Genomic DNA, 19,152 nt, shown 5'->3' with positions numbered 1-19,152 from the left:
CTTTGCCTAGTTCTATGATTACATGTGTTTGAAGGAACACCAGTTATGTGCTTCATATAATCCTACTCACATACTTCATAAATATTAGGGTAAAAAGAGACAAATAATTTTAGCCTGATTTCCTAACAGCAGACACCAGACTTACTGTATTGATATGTTTCATATATTCTTTATACACAATGGAATAGATAAGATATAGATAAGCCATGCTGCTTGGACACTTGCAAAATATTAAAACATATACAGTAAGATTATAGATGGGAAGTAAATCACTGTGGTCCAGTAGTGAAAGCATCTGTGTATACCCTGTAACTGGGAAAATATTGTCTTTGTCATATCATTGCATTGTTATGCATTACAGCATCTTGTATGCCATCCAAAACATTTTGTACTTGCCCTGTCAAAGACAAAAGCTGTGATTAAATGGATGCCTGGCACTTGCTCTATTCTGAACCTTTCTCTTTTCCTTTGATTATCTTTTCTTCACAGCCTTCGCTTCCAAAAGCAGTGTACACAGTGGACTATAACAAAAATGCAGTTAAAATAAAGGTTAGTGGGACTGATTTGTGAGACAATCATTGTTCTTCATATCTGTCTCCTCGCTAGAAGTCCACTGGCCTTTCTCCTGGCATCACACACCTTATTTTTGCTATGCAGCAGCTATAAAACTAAAATAAGCTAAAATAAATGGGCATGACAAATAAAATACTACCCCAGCAAACCAGAACTGCAGTGGACCTCCATGGCTACAATGGTTTTCCCTTATTTTAAGAAAATGCTTGTCTAATGCAGATGGGTGTCAATTGAGTGATTATAAAGAACATTTGTAAATTGTAAAGATTATGAAGATTGTTAGAATTTCCCCAGCTGATTCTAATTTACACGCTACTGCTCCTAAGTATCCTTCCCTACTGAAGACTACAGAGAAATGAATAATTGCATATCATCAGAATCCAGAATTTATCTTTGTATGGATAAACCCTTATTATAATTTAAAAAATCAGTCATAAATTTATAAACTAACAACATAAATAAAGCATATAATCAAATTTAGAAGTATGCCACATCTTTAAAATCCAGAAGTGCATTACGTTGGAAATTAACTGAACACCTGCATTTATGACACTCCACCTGGAGTACTTCATTCAGCTCTGGGGACCCCAACATAAGAAGGATGTGGGCCTGCTGCAGTGAGTGCAGGGGAGGCCATGAATATGATCAGAGGGCTGGAGCAGCTCTGCTATGGAGATGGGCTGAGAGAGTTGGGGCTGTGCAGACTGGAGAACAGAAGGCTCTGGGAGACCTCATTGCAGCCTTCTGGAATCTGAAGGGTGCCTACAAGAAAGCTGGAAAGGGACTTTTTAACAAGGACATTGTAGAAATACACAGCAATACACAGCTTTAAACTGAAACCGGGTAGATTTAGATGAGTATTAGGAAGAAATTCTTTACTGTCAGGGTGGTGAGGCTCTGGAACATGTCACCAGAGAAGTTGTGGATGCCCCAAACCTGGTAAGGCCAGATTGAACAGGGGTCTGAGCAACCTGGTGTAATAGAAAGTGTCCCTGCCCATGGGCAGGGGGATTGGAACTAGATTACCTCTAAGGTCCATTCTAACCCAATCCATTCTATGATCTCTTAGCTGCATCTGAACAATACTATATGAAAAGAGAAGTGTGCAAAGGAAAAAGAAATATCTGCACCAGTCATCTGAGACTGCTTACTCCAGACAAAAGTAGCACATATTTAAAAAAACCCACCCTACTTGCTATAAGGCTGTTTGGAGACAAGCCCTAAGTCAGAGAACTTTTGGACAGCTAGGCTTATCTGTGAAATCAACAGAGTCACTGCTGCAGAGGCCATCTTCAGAATGAGGTCCAAAATAGAACAGATGAATAATCCTCTGGACATGCCTGTTTTTCCTGACCCAGACCGCTGAAGTACCGTTCCCAGTCATGCCTTCCCACCTCTGCACATGCCTGATCTAATTCCAAGGTGAGTCAGAGGTGTGACATGATCCAACAGGGAACTACTCTGCAATGAGGTAGTTTTCAGCTGGATCAGCTGATTGTGCAGCCACAAATGGAAATGGATCAAATTCCAAATCTAATACAAGAAATGTGGTAGCAGCACATACTTGTGGGCACAGGGCAGTGTTGCTACATTCTCTTTCAGCTGTAGATACCCCAAAATTAGATGCAATTTGAGACCATATCTTTGAACTAGACGCCTTACTTTTAGGTAGCTAACTTAGGCAGCAGTAGGAAATAATATAAGCATTTTGAACAACATCCAGTAAAGATGCAGTTCATACCTGTTTATTAATAGCATATAGATTAACACATCTGTTTTTAATAGCATATTCATTATACTACTCACACATAAGGTGGAAAAGTTAGTTTCTATAACCATTTATGTCTGAGAGGGCAAGCTTCCTGGGAGAGTGGTCTAACTACCACTCATTGCTGTGCCATAGGAAAATGTTAGAGCCATAAGACAGGGAAAAGAGGGTGACACAATATAATGTGGTGGTTTTGGAAGGACTTTACACTGTGTCCTCAGTAAAAATAATCATTACAGAATCAAAATATGAGCCATGATTACAGAGCCTTAAGATGCTTCCTGGTATAGACTGCCTTTTTTTCAAAATACTGAGTAGGGTATTGGGAAGGAAAGTTGGATTGGAATGCTTTTTGGCTGAAGGCAGTCTAAAACCCAAGTTCCCCAAGTGTGTTGTGTTAGTTCTTCTTGCAGGACTACTGAATAAAAACCCTGCTTATTTTGAAAGGATCCCTGCAGTTAGTTTTGAACTCATCAGAAAGAAGGGATGAGAAAGGTGCCAATAAAACAGGCTCAGAGAATATCTATCATATGTCTTTTGTGAACATAATGGGGGACGATGAATGGGGAGGGGGTAAAGCATCCTCTGAGAATATCTAGTTGTTGGATTGAGGTAGAATCCAAAGAAAACATGCAATTCCTTACAAGTAGTCAGCTCTACACAGTAGATCAAAGCTGACCTATATTAGCTGCTGAAAACAGTTGCTATGGATAGGTAAAGAAGCAGAACTAGAGGTCTGGGGGAAAAAAAAGCTTAGTGAAATAGCAAAGTACCTAGAGACTGTAAATCCTTGTGGGAAGAGGCTTGGTGTGCAGTTCTCATTTGATGTGTCAGAAGTCTGCCTGATGCATGCAATCGCATTCATTATTGAGCGTGGTTAGTGCTATTGATTACATCTAGTGTTTCTGCCCTGCAAACGGTCATAGTACCTTTTTCATTTCTTGTTCTCACGCCTGTGATATGCCCTTATTGCTCTGTGTCTGACTCTTTCCCCAAGCGTATGCATTAGCCTAGTTTTACTTAATTTGCAATCCAACTGGTTCAGAGTAATTGAACCGAACTAAAAGGCCTTGAGGATAATGACTAGAGTTTTATGAGACAGCAGGAATGGGCAGAAGGTATTTTATCCTATGAGTCATATTGTTAACGCGGGACACACCCCACTGAAAGCAGCAACACAGGCTTACAGACAGGAGCACCAAGATAGGCAACCAGAGGCCATGGCATATTCCAGGCCCTGCGACCGGCTGAGAGCTCCTGCTTTCCACGGGATGTAACTGCGGAGAACTGGTCACTTCTTGCGCCATGCTGTGAGAGATGCTGGCATAACCACCAGCCTGCACTTGGCCGTCAGGCTAACCCGTGTAACAAGCATCATGGCAATACCGATGAAAATATTCAGCCAGCCCAACGCATGTGGAAGCTCCAAAAATCTACCACAGAAAGCAAACGCCTCTGGGCACAAAACCGCCCCGCCTCGCGAGCAGGTGGGACGAAAGGACTCCAGGTAACTAAATGAAATAAACCTCCGGCTAGTGTAGCCGCTCCGGGGCGGTGCCGGTCCCCGCGGAAGGCCGGCTGGCGGCGGCAGGTCCGGGTCCGGCCCCGGTTCCCGGCGTGCTGCGCGGGAGGCGGCGCCCGGCGCTGGGAGGAGGCGGCGGCGGAGCTGCCCGGGCCGGGAGGAGGAGGAGGAGGAGGAGGAGGAGCAGGAGCTGCCGCCGCCGCCGCCGCCGCCGAGGGCTGCTCTCTCTCTCTCTCTCGCCCGCCGCTGCCGCCGCGCTGCCGGGAGGGGCGGCCGCCCCCCGTCCCGCCATGCCGCTTTTCGCCACCAACCCCTTCGACCAGGATGTGGGTGAGTGGTTCCCGCGGCCCGGCCTCTCTCCGAGGTAACCCCGCGGGCGGCCGGCCCTCCGACCCGCTCCCGCTGCATCCCCCGCGGGCAGCCGGCCCCCTGACCCGGCCCTGCGCTGCTGGGCTCGCTGGCGCCCTGCCGGGAAGCGGGAGCGGCGGCAGCGGCCCGGGCGGGGGCGGTCACGGTGCGGCGGGAGCGGCCGGGCCGGGGCCGGGGCCGGGCGGGGCTGGCCGGTGACAGCGCCGGGGCCCCCGCGGGCCTCTCTGGCCTTGCGGGCCGCGGGGGGAGCGCGGCGATGCTCGTGGGGAGCGAGCTGGCCTGCTCAGCACGAGTAACGCCGCGGCACAACAAAACAAGTAGTGAGAAAGGTCCGCCGCGCTGGAGTGTTTTTGAAAGGACGAACAGTAAAAAATACTATCCACTGTTGCTTCACAGACAGGCACGAGGGAATCGTTAAAGCGTTTTGTGTTTAGTTCTTTAAAGGGGATTCCTCTGGGAGCTTTTTCTTTTCCTTTCAAGTAAAACTTGACGTGCCGAGCTCAGGTGTTATCCCCACCTTGCTTGTTCCAAGGCCAGACTAGATGCAGAGGAAGTATCTGGCTTTCACTTGACAAAAATTGTTCTTAATGCTGATATGTTGATACGATAACATATAGATAATTAGTTAATAATTAGTTTTGTGTGTCTTATTTGATATTGGGTAATATGGTTCGTTTTTGACCTGCTGCAGACATCTCTTGCTTTGTGCCATGAAAGCTTTGTCAGGAGAATCCCATAATAAATAAGGACATTTTGCCTATGAGGATAAGTACACCCTTTCCCCATGGTTATTTTCATTGATCAGTGTAACATTGTATAAGTATCTTGAAACTAATTTCTTTAATAGCTAGACTAGCTGTAACCCTCAACTGCAGATACATTGTTTCTTAATATTTATCAAACTTTAGACGTTTGGGCTGCAGTTTAATTCTTCCAGCTCTTCAAAGAAAGACCAAGTCAAAGCCATTTGAAAAGCGCTAATCTTTTCAGGAGAAAGGATTAGTGCATAAACAAAGTACTGGGACATAAATTCTGTATGTATGTTATCAGAAATGCTTAGTCTGCTGCATCAAAATAAGACATAGTTCAGTCTTCTCATTTTGAACTGATAACACTTTTAAGCTGAAGACTGAACTTCAGTTAATGATTTTGTTAGTAGCAAAATTGACCGACTTATTTTGGAAAGTAGTAAATAATTCTTAGTTGTTCTGCTATCTTCTAGTGTAATTTGACAGCTGAATGTGAAGAAGAGATTGTACTGCTTGCCAGTTTTCCATGGACTATTAGAGAATGATTTGAACTAATAAGATTAAAAATTATAGGCTCAGGTTCTGGCAGGTGTTCACTTTTTCCCTTCCCAGTGCTTCTGGCTGGCAGGGAAGCTCAGATTACTTGAAGGGGTCTCTCTAGGGCTCAGTTCACTGGATGAACTGAGCTCCTCAGCACTGCGAGTCTCAAGGCAGGAAAGTAGCACCCGGCAGTTGTTTCAGTGGCTCATTTGCTCTTTTCTAAGTGCAGAGGATGCCAGTGCCTACTGTGCTTGCCCAATGTGATCACCAGTAAATAATATTCAGAAGCATTATTCTGTAAACTGTATGAGGAGCTAGAAAGAACCACTCAGTAACAAATTGTTCTTGGAAAAGCAGCTAGTGGGCAATGGGCTCCTTCTCACTGGTAAACAACCTCTTTCTTTTGGCCCCTTTCATGTTGTCCTGAGGGAGACTGAAGGAGCAGCAGGCTGTTCAGTTGGTGACAGCCTACTTTCAGGAGCCTGCTGCCTTCATCCATTGCTTAACTGGATTGGTGCCAGGGAGATGGGAATGATGAAGTCTCCAGGAAAGCGTCCCTGGGCTCTTCTTTTCCAGGGCCCCTTGGGAATGTGCTATTATCTGGATGAATTTTTTGGCAGGCTTCATAAGATAGCATCAGCTGTAGAGTAAGCGCTCATGTTCTCAGGAAACTTCCAAAAGTTGTCAAGCCATAGTGCTATTTTTCATTTGTTTTCTCTGAGTGATAGTTGAGTGCTCTGCTTTTGTTCTTATGCAGCAAGAAAGTTTTCTTTTTAAAATCAGATGAAGGAGAAAGGCAGTCAGCAGCTATTCTTAATTTCATGTGTATTTGGACATTGGTGTTGTTGATAGTAGTTGTGATAGCTGTGCATTCTTGTTTATTGAACAGCTGATCACTACTGTGGAGCAGTTGGAAATTATTTTGGAACCATTTAGGTTCATGGATTGCAGAGAACATATCTGGATCTAAATTGTTTTCCATCATTTTGAGGAGCATAAGTATGTCTTATGTTCAGGACAAGTTTTTCAGTTTGTCTGGCCTGTTAGCAGCATTTGGGTAATCCTGTTAGCACGCTGCTGCAGTAGAACCTGGTCATCCACAATAGTTTTACCATATAGTGTCAACTTGGTATACCTGTTTTTTTAGGTGTAGTTGGCTAAAGAATGTTGTTTAAAACTGTTATTAAATTAGGAATATTAAAAAATGCCCAGGGATTTGAGGTGGTTAACCACTGTCATCCTCAAGAGTCCAAATCTCTGGATGAAGCCCAAATACTTTTCATTTTCTGAAGTTTCTTTTTACCTTATTTAGGAATATTTCAACAGGAAGGGATGCTAATCAATGGTGACAGAAGTTTTCACAGTCAAGTGGGGGAACCTTTGATGATGTGCCCAAGTAAGAAACATAATAATGGAATTTGAAAAAAAGAAAAAAAAATCTTCAAGTCACTGGGCTTTTTGAGAGTATAATTAAGAAACTCTAATCCTCCATTTAAGGGTTTAGAATGAAAAATGTTCTTACTAGTTTCATGAGTTGTCTGTTTCTGCTGTATTTCTCAGTCTTTATCATAAAATTATTCCCAGGGAGTTGTTCCTGAGAAATGCAGATTTACGTAAGTTTGACTCAGGTAAAATAATGGTGAAATTTGCTTTAAGAACCAAAAAGACTGTCATGACAGGCTAATTAGTAATGTAGCAGTGCTTAGGCTAGGTTTTATGAAGAACTTACTGCTAAAGAAGTTCTCAAGTGTCATTTAGATATTATCTCAAGAATAAAATCTGTAACTCAGGTTCTGGTATAAGTTGTCATAAAAATCACACCTGATATTAAGAGAAGGTGTTAAAAAAACCTGGGAGATTTGGTTTGCTTTTTTCCTTACACACAGTGAAGAATGAACATATTTGCATTTGCTCTGGATGTTACTCTGGTTCTTACTGTGATGATTTGAGGCAGCAGAGGGTTGTGAAGAAATTCAGGCTTGTTATTTACAGTAGTACGAAATTAAGCAGGTGGGTTAGTAAGGTAGTAGAACTAGATGTGACTTGCAATCATTTTCCCTATGTTTTATTACTCTAGCAATTGTTGTTAATTTTATGCTATTAACTCTTTAAATAATTAATAATATGCTTGAATTACATATGATCAGCCTATAGTTTGATGCCATTAGAATGTAAGAACATGATTCCCATGGTGAAATTTCTTGAAATAAAATGCTCTTGCTGTTTAAACTCATTGTTCTTTAGATTTATCCCATTGCTAAGTCAACATTTTCAAAACATCTGTCTCTCTGAGCTGGACTTTTTGTGTTGGACCAGGATTACCAAAAGAAGAGAAAATTGTCACAGATGACTTTCTTGAGCCCAGATCATTACAGAGACTGCAGACTGTGAGTTAACATTGGGCTGCAAAGGAAGATTAATTCTAAGGACTGGTTCAGCTTGTCATAAGACTGGCACTTTTTTGCCTGAGTTGGCCTACTGTTTTTCTCAGCTTTGTTTCCAGTGTATCAGCCAACAACAAAAGCATCTTTTCCACTATCAATTAGCAGGCTTCTAGTTCAGCTGGGCACTTTGAAGCCAGCACAGTATGTTCCATAGTCCAAGACTACTTTTCTGGCAATTCTTTTTCTTTCCTCACAGGGAAGAACTGTCAGTTAAGTGCTTCTCTTTTCAGCTGTGACAGTGTGCATTAGAATAATGAAATATAGAAGAATCGAAGTAAATCTTCAACATGTAAAATCTGTTCCTCTAACTGATAAAAATAACACTGCATACCTGATGTGGAAAATTAAGTTTCTTGCTGATCTTCCTTCTGAAGTGCTTCATGTACTGTGGCTTGGCTTGTGGGCTTCTGCAAATATATCCTGGCACTATTTGTTCATATGACATGCCTGTGATACACCTTGTTTACAGACTATTCATCCTTCTCATGTATCTCTAATGTGCTCACCTTCCTGTTGTGTTGTAATATTTCTGGGTGAAAAGTAGTTAGAGTTCTGTGCATTTGTTTGTATCTAAACATCTGAATTATTTTTGCTCAGCTTGTCTTATGATTTCAGCCTTTTCTATCCAGGTTGTGAATCCTTTTGTCTTCATTCTGCTCAGTTCATTGAGCTGAGTGATGTTCATTTTGGCTGGACCACCACATGCAAAGTGAGATCCTACATGGTTTTCCAAAGGGATGAGTTGAGGTGGCCTCAGTCACTGCTGCTTGCTTTGCTTCAGATCAGCTGCAGTGCTTTCATAGGACACCTTCTACAACTGCTCACAGAAAGACTTGGGAACAGTAAATGTACAGTTTAACTGCAGAAATTGGTTAATAGCTTTGTCAAAGTTAATGGTACATGGAATTCAAGTTTCTCTCCATGGTGTCATTGACTGTTAGGGGTTATTTTCAATCTTGTCTAAATGGAATCTGGTTGGACATATTCTTTTTGCACAGTTCTGAGCATGTTAGTGAAAAGCAAAGTGGTTAATATTCAAGTGGTGGCTTTTGTAAAATGGACCAACAAATGTATTTGTTCTTTTTATTTAACTGAAAAAATTTAATTGCATTTAACTTCAGTGATGTGGAATAGTATGTAATCCAAATTTATCAGCAAGTGCCTGCAAAATAAAGAAAAAAAATTGCACTCACTTTCAGTCTTCAAGGACTATTTAAACTATAATGGTTTGGAATTTTAGTGTTTGCAGTTTCACAGAGAAGGGGAAATTATTTTTTTAGCCTTGTGAAGAACACAAAACTTTGAGCAGAAGAGGAGAGAAGACTGAGGGGGAGTGTTGAATTTTTCATTAAATCTGTGTTATTTATGGTGATATAACAGATTTTTAAGGAATTTTTTATAATGCTAGAAAGTGGTTTTAGTATGAGTCTACGAGTCTCACAGAAGACTTTTCTTTAGCTATTCTTTTGAAGATTTTCTGTAGTCATTCTTCTACTTGTAATTGAAGTTACAACTTCAGTATTTCATTTTAATGATATCCAACTGTGAAAATAATGTTGCATCCATGAATAGAGTAAGTGCAAATAATAAGTAGGATTGTTAAAAAACTTAATTGGTAAAATTTTCTGACAGCTTTTACTGTCACTTGTCCCTTTTTACTGATACTTGTTTTAACTGCTTCAAATAATGTATATTTTAAGTGTTGTATTGGAGGGTGTTTTGATGTAGGTCTGTTATTTCTTGAAATTCTAATAGTTTTAACATCTTTGAGACTTTGTTGCAGAAAAATAGCTCAGTTCTGAGACTGTGGTTTTTCTTTTGAAATAAACTTCAGTAAAAACTAAACCTTTGGAAGCTCAAGCCTGCCAAGACCTCCCTCTGAAAATGATGTTAGCAATAGATAGTCACTAAGTTTTCTGCCCAAAGAAATGCATTGTGTGGTTCATTGCAGTATCTGAACAGTGATGAAAGTATTTACTTTTGCACATTTCTAATAAGGGAGTAAAATGCTATTGTTAAGATGCAGAACTAAGGCAGAGAAATCAAGTGACTACCACACACTTCTATGGAAAATCTGCAGCAATATTTATTCCTTTTACCAGCACCTAAAGCATCAACCACTAAATCTGGCGATGGATTTTTTTCAGTATGCACTACCTTTCTTCTGTCTAATCATACTTTGTAAATCTGATGGTAAATTTCTTTTAGGACAGGTATGAATTTTAGGAAACTTTTGTTTTTCTGCAGAGAAAAAGGTTTTGGGTTTTTTTTATTCTTCTGTCCTAAAATAATCAACTGCAATTGTATTTTCTATGTAATAGGGAACTTCAAATATAATCACAATGCAAATATTTTTGCTTTGCTTATAATTTATAAATAATGCACAAAACCAGAGGAGCAAGCAGAATTTTATCAATGCATTTACCAAGCATTCAGGTTTGTGTAAATTAAAGGGAAATGGGGCCTCAACACACTTAATGAACTTTACAACACAAGGATAGGCAGTTTGATTTAGGTATCCCAGAAGAGCCTGTGCAAGAACCTGTGTACTTTCAACCAAAGTATAAGTAATTAAACTCATATATTTAGATCTTTTTTGGCCTGGCTTCTCATTCAGTAGGTGTAATGCTGTCTTCTGGGTTTTAGGTACAGTATTTCAGTGAGAGTCTCTGGCATTTGTAATGAGGAATGATGTTTTCCTTAGAAGCCAGGTGCTATTCAGTGCCATATAGATTTTATTCAGAGGTTTACTTCAAAGAAGATACAATATATGTTTGGAAGAATGATTTCAGCATCAAGATGCTTTATTTGAAGGACATTATATTCTACAAATTATTAAGAAGCTAAAGATACAAACACAGCCAAGATTTCTGTCATAGGAGGTGCATTTTGCTTCAGAACGTTTTATTTGTTCTGTGTGTGAATTTATGACAATGTTTGTGTGGTTAGAGCACCGATTCTGACTCGGGAATTATGAAACTGCAAATTGTTGGTCACTGAAAGGTGTTTTGGTAGGGAAGAACAACTAATGCTTACCTTGTTCTCTTTTATGTTTTCCTAAGTGTCTGTTTTAGGTATAATATGTTTTTGAGACTGAATGTTGGGCAAGATGGAATTGGTCTGGCCTAGTATGGCAAGTGTTCTGAATGCAGAACTATAAGGAGAGAGGCCTAGTGATTCCAAGCTCTGTGCCTTGCAAAGTGGCAAAAAATTAATATTTTGGTTTTGTTCCTTTTGTGTTTGTTTTAGTAACTAAATACATAGTTGAAATAATTTAGAAAGGTATTCTTATATTGTGCCCAATCATTGTTGTTTTTGACCAAAGAACCCATAGATCCAAGTATTGTTTTCCTCTGAAATTATGGCTCTTACAAATGTGTGTCCATCTTTATGGAATGACTGGTAAGACAAGAATATTAAATAACTCCTGAAAGAGGTGAGCGGTAAAGACGTGTAATGGAAAAAAAAAAAGAATACCAAGGAAAAAAAAACAGTTAAAAAATTTAAAACTACTATTTTACTAACTACTATTAATAGTAATTAGGATTAATAATAACTATTAATTACTATAAATTAACCTGACACAACATAAGATTGTACAGTCTTGCAGTGCTTAAAATTACTATGTTCCATTGTAGGCCTTGCTTGTGCTCAGGAAACAGTGCCTTGAATTTGAGAGGTGCCACTTCATGGAAGAGAGCTGTGATATAGTCCTGTTTCCCTTGTGTCTGGCATAGCATTAATAAGCTTTGAAGTATGCTGATTTCATGAAGGAGCCAGTGCTGTCTTTTAAAGTTGTTTTTGTGAAGTTTGAAATGTTATCTGATCCTGGCTTGTCATTCACTAAGTTGAGTAAGATTTTGAAGTAATGTTGAGGTGGAGGGATATGGTCTGAGCTAAACATTAATTCTGCTATGGTGGAATTATTTTCAATCAGGGATGGAAGATGAAGAACATTTCTTCTTCAGGTTATCTTCTATGTGCTGTGCTAACCTGTCCTAACACTTTAAGCACAAGTGTCTGTTTTTCGTCCCCTGTAAGAGTCCATTCCATTACTAAGAAAGAGAGAATTTGCTATTAACATATCAACTGTACCTGAAGGCTGAGAGAGTGCCAGCTGTTAGGCAGGTAGGCACCTACTGAATGCTCAGTAGACTGGTTTTTTTGCCTGTGAACGTGTGCCTCATGTTAGAAGATAAAATATTAATGAATTGTGAGTGATAATACTATAAGTAATTTAACTTAAGTAGATTTAAGTAATAATTTTGTTGACAAAACTTTGATGCAACATAGAATTTTGTCAAAGCGTCTTTGTTGTTCCTGTTCCCAGAGTGGTGAAATGTGACAGTAATTTGCTAATGCTCTGACAGAGATAGTGGCCTTTTTTGTGGACAGTCAGCTCAGAATGTGCTGCTAACATTCTCAGTATGTTCTTAACTTTTAATTCCCCTTGTTTGAGACAGAATTTAACTAAAACTTTTTGTCTTGTGTCTTACCATCTGTTTTATTATGTAATTGATTTATTGGATGATTGATACCATAGAAGACTGAAAGTATACAGTGAAACTTGGTCTCGGACTGGAATTTAGTAAGAAACTAACTAGTGTTTGTTGGTGGAGGAAGTACCCTGGGGGAAGGCATTGCAAGCAAATGCCCCTTTTAATATAAGACTAACTTTGCCCAGAAAGATCATGGCCATAGCAGAAAACTTGTAATTTTACTCATGGATAAATTTGCAAAATGTTCTCATTGAGAATTAAAATAAAAGCTATCATCAGTGTGGTTAATGTGGATCAGGTATTTTATCAGTCATTATCTTATTTGTAGTTTTAGCCAAGGTATTTTAATTAGCATAAGGCACAGTTTTTGCTGTTATGTTAAAATATTAAGCATGCATTAGTTCACTCCTTGGTTTGTAAAAAACATAACTGATTGCTATGCCATTTCTCTTTGCTGACATTGTGAGGAAAGAAGGATCAATTGTTGTCAAAAATACAGACAGCTGTCTGTTATGTAGAACAATGGAAAAGACCAAGGTTTCAGTTCTGTTGGATTGCTCATCTCTCTGGTGAAGGATGTGCTAGCATGAGTGACCAGTCTGGGTTTGTGAGCTCCTGTGAGCTTGGAGCCTGGCAAGAACTTAGGGCTTTGAGGAGAACTGTGCAAGCGCACTTTGACTGGAGCTGGTCCAGCTCCAGAACTGGCAACAGGCTGAAACAGTGGAGTCCTGGAAGTAAACTGCCTCCATGTGGTCTGTTCTGTTTGTCTCTGGACTGTGCTTATCAGCTGCTTTCAGTCTGAGGAATGCAGCGTAGGCAACTCAGGCTCTGTGCTTCAAAAAAGCAGTTTTGGTGCTACATAGTTAAGGCTGTCTTTGGTAGCAGAACAGCTGCTGTGTGCATAGCTTGCAATTTCAGAAGACTGCTTTGGTCTGTGATGTTCATGCAAGCCATGAAGTTCAGGTGTCTTACCTGAAAATCACAATCTTCCATGATTATTAGTCATGAGCATGATTTGGAACAAGAGCAGACTGAAAGGAAAATGAAATGGTTGGTTGATCAGCTGATATATCTTAGTGATAGATGTTAGCATGGTGTCTACCCATAATTTTTGATATTTCTGTTGATTATGAATGTTTTTTCTAATCAAACACATTTTCTGATAGGATTTAGAGAGAAGAGGTAGATTTACTTTATCTGAGAGAACATACAGAATTGTAACTAACTTCTGTTTAGGATTTCCCTATATTGTTTTGCTCTTTTCTTTGCACCAGGGAGTACAGCTGATGTGTTATCATTTCAGTTGTATATATGTCAGTGTTGAATTTTTCCTCAGAAACACTTTGTGAGCATATAACCATAGAGTTTTGCTTTTCTGCATTTTTGTTTGAATTAAGAAACTAATTAAAGGTAATCGACGTAGGACACAGAAACTCATAATAAAAACCCATTAATTTTGGTATGAATAATCCTTGTAATTTTTGGAGATTATATGTTTTGCTTTGTCTTTCTCTGCGATTTTGCCAGTGCTAATTTAGATAATGCATCTTTCCTGGAAGATAAGTTTTTGTAGGAAATCTTTGGTTCCTTTCACAAGACTAAGTAGTCTGAGACATTCCCTGAAGGATGGTACTCATTGCTGAGGCATATTTTGTGTTTTGTGGATTAAGATGGAAACACTAGATGGAGCAGGGATGGGAAACAAAGTTTCCATGTTATTCTGTGCCTATTCTCCTACTGTTCGGTTACTAATCAAAAATGTGTGTGCATTCCCTTATGCTCTCCAGTCCTAATCTGATCTATCAGTGTTTAGATAATCTTCTATTGAGCTGCAGTGTAAGGCTCATTTTCCTTTAATTCCTTTATTTATTGTTATCCTTACTCTAACTAAGCTTTTCTGGGGGAGAAATAGAGAGGGAGTCTATTTCTTCTTCTGACATTGAATCTATTTCTTTTCTACCTCCTGTCTCTATTTCTTTAGTCTTCACCAGGGACTCTTGTCCTATTCAAAAAATTTTAAAGGAAGAGTTGCAATGGCTTCTTTGAGATTAATTTTGGTTTAGCAGTCTTTATAACTGAAAAGAAACAGTGAAATATATCACCCAAAACGGAAATAAGAATGGGAATACAGAAGTTTATGATTATGATGACTTTTTGAATCCTTCTATTTGAGATGTAATACATGAAAGGAATTGCAAGACACAGCAGTTTAGTGTCTGGGAAGGTGATAATTTCAGTTGTATCTGACTTTGCAAACAGTGAACTGATGCTTTGGGTATTCATATCCTATTAAACTTTATAGTTCAAGTGGAAGAAAAGTCTGTTGGGTGCATCTATGATGTGTTAAAGTAACCCCGAAATATGTTTTCTCATTAATTAAAATTAATGGTCACAAGTGACCATTAGAAAATTAAAAATAATAAACATTGTTAATATATGAATTATATTAAGTATAGGGGTTTGTCATACATTTAGAAATATACAAAGAGGTAATATTTCAGCATCTTTGTTGAAAATTTTGTTTTTAAATTTGTGTTTTGATTTACTTGTGCTTTATTTACCAGAGAAAGCAACCAGTGAGATGAACACTGCAGAGGACTGGGGCCTCATCTTAGACATCTGTGATAAAGTTGGACAGTCACGCACAGGGTAAGTGACTTTAGGAATTTTCTCCCCAAACGTTTTTAATTCTGTTATTTATTTTGTAAAGTTCTGCAACAGCTCAATTTTACTTAAATTGATTACAAGTAAAAGGCAAATGTATGGGGTTTCTGCTAAAGTATTTGCAGTCCTTTCTTTGGAGATACTGGTTGATCTGTTAAAATTAGGACTAGTGTACAGCAGCTTTTCTCCAGTGTAGAAGATAAAATAATATGTTTTAGCAGTATCACTGTGAACTCAGGAGGCTTCAGGAGGCACTTTTGTTACAGAATCATAATCTAAGTTGTAAGTGACCTCCAGAGGTCATCTTGTCCAACCCCTCCAGCTTCAAACAGGTCTTATTAGATCAGGTTGCTCAGGACCGTGTTGAGTCTTGAATACCTCCAAGGTCAAAGGTTGCACAACTTCTGTGGGCAACATGTTTCAGTATTTAACTAGTTCTACTTACTAAGTAAGGAAATAAAAAAAAAAAAATAAACCTACAATCTGATTACAATTTTCTCTGTTCCAATTTGTCTTTTGCTTCTTGTCCTGTGACTGTGCAGCTCTAAGAAAGAGTCTGGCTGCATGCTCTGAGTGCTCTGATTAGCTGGTTGTTGAAAGCAGTAAGGCCCATCTTTTTGTCTGCTTTTCTCAAAGAGGGAAAGCACCTCTCCCATCTTTCATTTTATGTGACCCTCCCTGACCAACCTGGCACCTTTGGACTTAGGGCTGTGTGTAAATAGCCTTCTTGCACAGGGGAGCCCCAAAGTGGACAAAATGCTCCAGATGCAATCTTATAAGTGCAGAATGGAGGGATAGGGTCATTTTCCTGACCTTGTTGGTTGTGCTGACCAGTAGCTTGAGCCAGGATGTGGTTGGTTGTTCTTACTGCCAGGCTTCACTGCTGACACCTCTCACCCAATAGGACCTGCAGATCATTTCCTGCTTTTCATATGATCAACTCCTGCCCTCATTTAAAATGTAATAACTTACCCTTGTTCTTGCTATTCCAGACTGTTCTTCCAATCTGCCCATCATTTCTCCAGCCTGTCTTGGTCCCTCTAAACATTAGCTAAGCCCTCCAGTATACTGATTATTCCCCTTCAACTTGCTCTGGTCAGTAAGTTACTGAGAGCACTGTTGGTCCCAGCAGAAATCCTTGAAGCATACGGCCTGCTAGCTGGAGTTTGCACTACAGGTGACCACTCTCTGAGCCTAGGAGATCAGTTTTCCACCCACCTTTATCCAGCCCATATTTCACCAGCTGTGTAGTAAGGACACTACAAGAGCTTCAGCTGTATGTCAGAAATTTGCTAAAACTAAGGTATAAAACATCTGCTGGCCTCCATTGTTCTCACCATCAGACCACCAGTGTCTTTGTCACAGAAAACAACAAGGCTTTGTGTTTTTTCCCCTTTTTTTCAGAAGCCATTCTCTGTCATCAGGGCTTTGATAAATGTATGTTTTGAAGACGTGATAGTAAATTAAATGCATCTTAATAGGGGCTGCTAGAATTTCCATTTTTAACTATTTACTGTGCTCTTTCATAGAATTTATGCATGAACTTACTTTTTGGACAAGAAAAGATAAAGTATAGTTTGAGCTAGCAACTAAAAATTCAGTTTAAAGACATTATTTCAGTGTATTTATAATGCTTCCCAGCAGTGTAGTATTAGGACTTGGAAATGTTTTAAATACATCTTCTCAAAGCGTTCCTTGTAACAATTCAGGTAAGGAACAGACTCAGAAGAGAGTTTTGCTGCTGATGTTGTGAAAGGCTTCTCTGAGAATGACTTGTAAAACTGCCAGAAACAGTGTAAGCTGCCAGACAGCAAAGTCCCACCTTAGACTTTTGCTCCAAAGGAGAGGTTTGCAAATGAGCTTATTCCTTGGGATTAGAGATGGTCTCTGGGGGAGTACTTAAAAATAGCACAGCATATTGGGACTTCAGTGCTGTTGTGTATAACTAGTTAAGATAACAGCTGGCAAATAATGTTTCATATTAGTCTTTGTATGTAAAACTGTGTTTCTGTTCTTTGAGCGTGTTGATGCTGAGCTTGTAACAGTAACTATGTTATTGAATGTTTCAGTATTCTATTTAATATCTGAAAGCCTTTCCACAGATAAAACTTAGTCTTACAGCAACATAGCCTGAGCAGTCCTTGAATGCTGCAAGAGACAGCAGTACAGACAAAGCTAGAGAGCTTCTGGTAATTTGAAGCTTAATTCCTGTTAGGATTTGTTATGGGTTTTTTTTGTGTTGGTTTTGGTCTTTTTCTTCTGTGTGTTTGTATTTTAATATTTTTCTTAATGAAACTGTTTTATTTAAAAAAAGTGGAACTTTAACCTTTGTAATATTTATCTGCTTGTAACAGGCTGCCAGCTGACTTGTTGCTTTAAATTCAGATTCTGTTAAAACTTGCTGAGAGTAGGGTTTCTTTGTTTTTGATGGATTATGCCATGCAGTAGCAAGGTAAAGTAAGACCATGTTTCCCATTAAGAAGTTTAAATGATACATGCTTTGCTGTTTGAAATTCTCTTGCAGTTTAAGTTCTTCTGACAAAGATGCAAGTCTTCTCAACTGGGCTCAGCTTTCATCTTTTAACCAATTTTGCTCCAGTACAAACTGTTACCATTCTTGGCAGAAGTTTAGATTACAAAATCTCTCTTTGTGGGTTTTCTTTGTACCAATCTGTAAGATCTGTTGCATCCTGAAGCATGCTAGATGTGTGTTGCCTTACACCTGAAGCCACAGCAGCCTAGAAAAACTTATTCACTAAGTAGCATTCTGGTATAGCACATTGTCTGCCAATTTGTTGGTATTCAGATTAATTGTTGGAAACCTGTTATGCTACAAAGGTGTTGTATTTTCTCATAAGATAAATTACTTACAGTTCCATAACATAATTGCTACTGTTATTCTTCACATGGTAATGCTTTCCATGCTGAGAATTATAAATTGCTGAAAATGTTATCTTGCTTATTTTAATCCAAACAACTAAAACAGATTTTAGCAAGTTAGAATTCCACTTAATCCCTCTCTTTGACTGCTTTATCTATTTTTTGTGAATTTCAAAATTAGAGTTGTTATTAGAATTTTTATAGAAAACACAGGAGAGATAGAAAATATGTCAATGTTTTGAACAATATTACTTGTTTACAATAGTCTGTATGGAATAATCTGATTTTCCTTTAGGAGCTCATGCAGCTCAGCAGTTGCACATAACATTGTTTGCATCATGCTTTTTGTCAATATTAACTCAGCGAGCAAGCTGCCTTTTCAACATAGAAACCTGATTAAAACAAAGGTTTTACTGTTAGAGGCAATCCTCCATCTTCTGGTTTTGTACAGCATTCTTGAAAACTTGTTTATTTTAAAAACTTTAATCACATGGTGTGATTCTTGAGGCTGTCTTTTGCAGAGCCAGGAGTCGGACTTCAATGATCTTTGGGGGTCCCTTCCAACTCAGGATATTCTATGATTGTGTATTTGACTGACTTTTTAAATCTGACTACAGGAAGGGTATAGATTTTTGCATAGTGTTGCTTTTCTGCAATGAAAATGCTTACAAAACTGAATCTATAGTTTATAATCTCAGAATAAAATAACATTATTGAATTTTCAAATTTGAATGGTTCATTAAGCAGAATAAAAGGAAAATTTAAAGGCCAGGTATGGTATATTTTAGCAAAGATGCTCCCCCTTCTTCAGTCATTTCAGTGCTAGCCAGTTCCTAACGCTAACATGTTTGCATTTGGCTTTGGGATAGTTGTACTGTTTATTTCATGACATATCAGTCTACATTGAAACTATCACAACTTCAGGGTGGTTTTTTTTTTTTTCAGTTCCTTTTTTTCCAAGAAAGTTACTTGAAAATAAAAAAAAAAAAAGATGGCTGAAAAAAATTAAGTCAGTGGTTGAGAGACTACATCAAGGGTTGAGAAAATAGAAATGTTCATTACATCTCTCTCTGTTGGGGGTGGGTATTGGAAAATTGTCACTGAGAAATGGTTTGTCCATATTGCTGCTTGCCTAACTTTGTCT

General features: G+C 39.0%; 1 protein-coding gene across 1 annotated transcript in view; it reads left to right on the top strand.

The window, feature by feature from the left end:
* The first annotated feature begins 4,114 nt into the window (after positions 1 to 4,114).
* The window catches only part of STAM (signal transducing adaptor molecule), a 31,492-nt gene continuing 16,454 nt past the window's right edge, over positions 4,115 to 19,152 (top strand). The window contains exons 1-2 of the mRNA XM_062507577.1: positions 4,115 to 4,193; positions 15,029 to 15,113. Coding sequence (XP_062363561.1) covers positions 4,154 to 4,193; positions 15,029 to 15,113 — 125 coding nt within the window. The 5' untranslated portion in view covers positions 4,115 to 4,153. The remainder of the gene's footprint in view (positions 4,194 to 15,028; positions 15,114 to 19,152) is intronic.

The sequence above is a fragment of the Cinclus cinclus genome, chromosome 1 (assembly GCF_963662255.1).
Source record: "Cinclus cinclus chromosome 1, bCinCin1.1, whole genome shotgun sequence".
NCBI lineage: Eukaryota > Metazoa > Chordata > Aves > Passeriformes > Cinclidae > Cinclus > Cinclus cinclus.
This window is presented reverse-complemented; position numbering and strand designations above follow the sequence as displayed.